Source organism: Uranotaenia lowii, chromosome 2, assembly GCF_029784155.1.
Source record: "Uranotaenia lowii strain MFRU-FL chromosome 2, ASM2978415v1, whole genome shotgun sequence".
NCBI lineage: Eukaryota > Metazoa > Arthropoda > Insecta > Diptera > Culicidae > Uranotaenia > Uranotaenia lowii.
This window is the reverse complement of record NC_073692.1, coordinates 31,172,712-31,175,636: the sequence shown is the minus strand read 5'-3', so window position 1 is coordinate 31,175,636 and position 2,925 is coordinate 31,172,712. Positions and strand designations below refer to the sequence as shown.

General features: G+C 43.7%; 2 protein-coding genes across 3 annotated transcripts; both read left to right on the top strand.

The window, feature by feature from the left end:
- LOC129745025 (adult cuticle protein 1-like) lies at positions 1-712 on the top strand. The gene is made up of 2 exons (XM_055737848.1): positions 1-112; positions 180-712. The coding sequence occupies exons 1-2, from the start codon at positions 107-109 to the stop codon at positions 621-623; spliced, it is 450 nt and encodes a 149-aa protein (XP_055593823.1). The 5' UTR covers positions 1-106; the 3' UTR covers positions 624-712.
- Positions 713-1,173: 461 nt separating this feature from the next.
- On the top strand, positions 1,174-1,993 carry LOC129743512 (uncharacterized histidine-rich protein DDB_G0274557-like). 2 transcript variants are annotated; one of them, XM_055735546.1, is made up of 2 exons: positions 1,174-1,282; positions 1,512-1,993. In XM_055735546.1, the coding sequence occupies exon 2, from the start codon at positions 1,530-1,532 to the stop codon at positions 1,986-1,988; it is 459 nt and encodes a 152-aa protein (XP_055591521.1). In that variant the 5' UTR covers positions 1,174-1,282; positions 1,512-1,529; the 3' UTR covers positions 1,989-1,993. The 2 variants fall into 2 exon arrangements, with proteins under 2 accessions (XP_055591521.1, XP_055591520.1); XM_055735545.1 differs by lacking the exon at positions 1,174-1,282 and adding an exon at positions 1,410-1,445.
- Positions 1,994-2,925: the final 932 nt, after the last annotated feature.

Sequence of the window (2,925 nt, the reverse complement as noted above, 5' to 3'; positions counted from 1 at the left end):
AGACGAACGATTTGTTGTTCATATAAAAAGGCGCTCAAGACTATATGAAATCATATCAAACTTACGTTCAACCCTCAACACAACTCAAAACAATCAATCAACAATCATGAAGGTGGTAAAGATATATTTGCAATTTTTAATCCATGTAACTTAATTTGTATTTTTTTAATTATTTCCAGTGCATCGCAGCTGTAGTCATGATGGCCTGTGCCGTCGCTGCCAACGCCCATTACGTCCCATCGGTCTACGCCCACCAGGTGGCCCCAGTGCTGACTTATGCCGCCCATCATCATGGACCAACCGTTGTCCAGTCCAACGATTATCACCATGGATGGGCCGGCCATCATCAGGCACCAGTTGTGGCTTACAACAACGGTCATTGGGATCAGTGGGCTCACCATGACGTCCACCATCATCAGGTTCCAGCTGCTGTTGCCATCGCTGCTCCAGTTGCGTACAACACCTGGGATCATCACAACCATCATGCCGTGGCCGTTGCTCCAGTCCATCATTCGGCCAGCTACGTTGCCGCCAACCGAGGAGCTGTCCACAAAGCCCCACTTCCGGGACACATCGTCAACCAGAAGTCCCTGAACTTGGCCCCTGCTCCAGGAACTCTGTAAATAACGGATCACTGAATCACACCTTTTTAGACAAAATGTACATATTCTAGTGAACGGCAAACGAAATAGACGAATGATAGTTAACTCAACCGATGAAGTTTAAAAATTTTTTTTGGGAAGATCCGAAATATGAAGCCGAAAATATTAATCCAACTTACTGTGAGATTAATCTTAGATAAACTATCGATTGCTGTCATATCGCAACAGTCGCAAAACAAACAGTAATGAAGCTGTTGTAACAACAAGTCATGCTTTAATTGTTTCTAATTTATCCATTTCTCTCACCTCCTCTGACAGATTAAATGAATATTCAGAACCCAACTGTCAGCAGCATCGGCAAATTTCAAACCCCACCGCGGAGTGTGAATAACTGTGAGATGTATTCACTAATTAAGAAGCGATAAACTGTTGAAAGCGTGCTGTCCGTCCCCCTTGTTCGCGGGGCAAATCAAGCCGGTGATCAACTTTTAAGTAGTTAATGTTCCAGCAGGGAGAAACGATCGATTTCATTCGGCACGAATCGTGATTCGTTGATGACTTCTGTGTGTTGAGGCGCGTTGCTGAGACAAGTTGAAGAAACTTCTAGCTGACTGAACATCAGTTTGGAAAAATTGAACCACCCTTCGGGTGTTGAGTTGAGCAGATGTAATTAGCTGAAGGTGAGTCTTAATCAGTAGTGGCTGCACTTTTGATTGATTGGCTAGGGATTTCTTTCCGAGAATGACCTCTTAGGTTTGTATTTATAAAAGAGCATTAACAAATTTGCTTAATCATAACTGTTTCAAGAGTGGAATTGAAAAGACAGCTTGAGTCATCATGAAAGTTAGTTCTTTCGATTAAACTTAAGTTAAAAATTAACGTCTGATAAACATTTAATTTTTCTTTCAGACTTCATTGATTTTTCTAATGGTCGTCGCCATTTCCGCTCTAAGTGATGCCCTCTACATAAATCCATTCAACGGGCACCAGGGAGGAGTTCCTCATTCGCCGGCATTCGTCTTCGATCCTCACTTGGGACCAACTTTAGTTCAATCCAACGATCATCACCAACATAGCTGGGCCAATCACTGGAATCATCATCATGGACAGTTTCTAGCTCACAACCACCAACGGAATGTCCACCCAGTTCCAGCATCCCCAAATGTACTCTATCAACAGCTGCATCATCATCAATACCATCCATCGGAGCTTCCGAATCTAGGCCATCCAGCCCAACATCATCATACTCATCATCAGCAACAGCATCCCATGCCAGCGGCCACCTACGTTGCGGCCAATCCGGGAGCCATCCACAAGGCTCCACTTCCGGGACACAGTGTAAATCAACATTCGCTGAACCTGGCGACAGCCCAAGGCTCCTGGTAGTTGTTCCAATGAAACGTAAACTTATATAATTTTGTTTAAAACACTCTTATTAAGATTTTAAAGAATAATAAAAATCAGTACTGATTAAAATTTCAATTAATTTTAATGATAACAAAAATAGCTTTTAATTTTTTCTGCAAACGTTCCCGATTCTATGGGTCATGTGATATAGGTTGGAAGAATATTTGCTTTCTTAGTAGATCGAGTCTACTTAGGATTATGAGATATTAAATATTAGACTGGTTAGAGTTGGGTCAAAAAAGCATCAGATTCCTTTTAGGACCAATAATTTACTCACTTACTTAATGGTCCCGCGGCGATCCTCCGGTCATAGGGCCGTGGTAAAAGACTTCCACTGTTGACGATCCGGAGCCAGCGTCTTCGCTTGGTCCCAGTCAAGATTCTCGTCGACAGTTCGGATTTCGGCTGCTAGGCTTCGTCGCCACGAGCTTCTGGGCCTGCCTCTTCTTCGATGCTCATCTGGATTCCAGCCAAACGCGTCTCTGCAAATCTCGTATTAATCTCTACGCAGCGTGTGCCAAATCCATCTCCACTTACGTTCCCGAATTTCGATTTCTAGAGCCCTTTGATGACACCGGCGATGTATTTCCTCATTTGAGATCCAGTTGCCAAGCCACCAAGCGCAGATGATGTTCCGCAGGCAGCGATTAACAAAAACTTGCAGATTTTTCGTCGCCACCGCATATGTGCACCAAGTTTCACACCCGCACAATAATACGGATTTGACGTTTGAGTTGAAGATTTGATTTTTAGTTCGTAGAGAGATCTGGCGTAACCGCAAGATGTTCTAGAGACTGGCAAACGCAAAACGGGCTTTTCTTATCCGGGTTTCGATATCTTTCATGGTACCACCATCAGGCGTTATCTGGCTACCAAGATACTGGAAGCACGCCACTTTCTCAACTTGTTGTCCAGC